The sequence below is a fragment of the Octopus bimaculoides genome, chromosome 14 (assembly GCF_001194135.2).
Source record: "Octopus bimaculoides isolate UCB-OBI-ISO-001 chromosome 14, ASM119413v2, whole genome shotgun sequence".
In the NCBI taxonomy this organism is placed as follows: Eukaryota; Metazoa; Mollusca; class Cephalopoda; order Octopoda; family Octopodidae; genus Octopus; species Octopus bimaculoides.
The window spans coordinates 6,097,669-6,099,412 of NC_068994.1; the positions used below are offsets into that span (position 1 = coordinate 6,097,669).

General features: G+C 39.7%; 1 protein-coding gene across 1 annotated transcript in view; it reads right to left on the bottom strand.

Moving 5' to 3' along the window:
- LOC106883334 (huntingtin) overlaps window positions 1-1,744 on the bottom strand; it is a 71,542-nt gene that overhangs the window by 35,138 nt on the left and 34,660 nt on the right. Inside the window, exons 25-26 of the mRNA XM_052973011.1 lie at window positions 1,536-1,591; window positions 268-416 (exon numbers count right to left, since the gene is read on the bottom strand). Of these exons, the coding sequence (XP_052828971.1) occupies window positions 268-416; window positions 1,536-1,591 (205 nt within the window). The remainder of the gene's footprint in view (window positions 1-267; window positions 417-1,535; window positions 1,592-1,744) is intronic.

The window sequence follows — 1,744 nt, forward strand, 5'->3', positions numbered from 1 at the left end:
TGTGTGTGTGTGTGTAAATGCGCATAAATTATGATATTTTGCTTGTCGCTGAAGCAGCGCTAATGTTAATATTCTTTGTGATATTATGGGCCAGTCACCCAGCAGAATATAAAAGTCGTTTACCGGCAAAAACTAGGTGAGGGTTAGCAACAGGAAGAGCATCTGGCCTTAAAATCCTGCCCGAAGTCAAATTCCCAACCAAACCCTGCTAGCATGAAAAGACAGATATTAAATGAACAAACAGGTGAGACACACTGCCACACTCACCGTGAGTTGTTGGTTGTAAGCCACTTGCCATGATTCCATCACAGAGTTGTATTATTTTAGGAATACCAATGATTGGCTTGGTATGGAACTTTTCATATGAGAGCATCACCAGAAACTGGAAGATGTGGGGTACTAGACTTTCGGAATATCTGAAGAACAAGAAAATTGAAATAAAAGAATATTGTAATTATAAAGCAAGTGCGGGTTTAGCTGTGTGGTAAAGAAGTTTGCTTCCCAACCATATGGTTCTGGGTTCAGTCCCACTGCATGGCACTTTGGGCCAAGTGTCTTCTATTATATGACCTCAGACCAACAAAAGCCTTGTCAATGGATTTGGTAGATAAAAACTTAAAGAAGCCCGTCATATATGTGTGTGTGTGTGTGTGTGTGTGTGTGTGTGTGTGTGTGTGTGTGTGTGTGTGTGTGTGTGTGTGTGTGTGTGTGTGTGTGTGTGTGTGTGTGTCTGTCTGTCTGTCCCCACTACTACTTGAAAACCGGTGTAGGTGTGTTTATGTCTCTTAGCAGCTTAGCAAAAGAGACCAATAGAATAAGAATCAGGCTTAGTAAAACTAAAATTCTTCAAGTGGTACCCCAGCATGGCCACAGTCTAAAGACTGAAATAAAAGAAAAAATAAAAACAATATCAACAAATCAGAAGCAAACCCCAATTTTGGTGTCTGTAGTTGTCTTAGACCAGGTCAGCCCTGATCAGATGTGTTCCAACCATGGCCATCTAGTCTTTTATTCAGTCATGGTGTATCTAAGGCTACTTCATCCAATAAGTTGTTCTGTCTTTTGAAACTAAAACCTTAAATTGAAATTCTTATTTATGACGATAACATTGGTTTCAAATTTTGGCACAAGGCCAGCAAGTTCAGGGGGGTGGGGGGGTGTTAAGTCAATTGCATCAACCCTAATATTCAACTGGTACTTATTTTGTTGACCCCACCCCACCGAAAGGATGAAAGGCAAAATTGACCTCAGCAGAATTTGAACTCAGAACGTAAAGATGGCATTTATACCAGTAATATCAATCCATCTCTAAGGTGGCTGGCAGAAATATTAGCATGCCAGGCGAAATGCTTAACGGTATTTCATCTGTCTTTACATTCTGAGTTCAAATTCCGCTGAGGTCGACTTTGCCTTTCATCCTTTTGGGGGTTGATAAATTAAGTACCAGTTGCATACTGGTTCGATCTAATTGACTGGCCTCTCTCCAAAAATTTTGGGCCTTGTGCCTAAAGTAGAAAAGAATATCAAACTCTTACCTTATCTGCCCTTCTTCGATGTATTCAAATTGTTTTATAACAAAACCAATGAAAATCTGTAAGTAAAAAATTATATCATTTGAAACCATAATACAATATATATATAAGTAGTTGTATGCTGTCAACTTAACGTGACAGTCCCATGAAGGGAATCATACTACTGCTATTTAGCCCTAGGAAGCTGCACCGCTTCCTGTTGGCCTTAACAC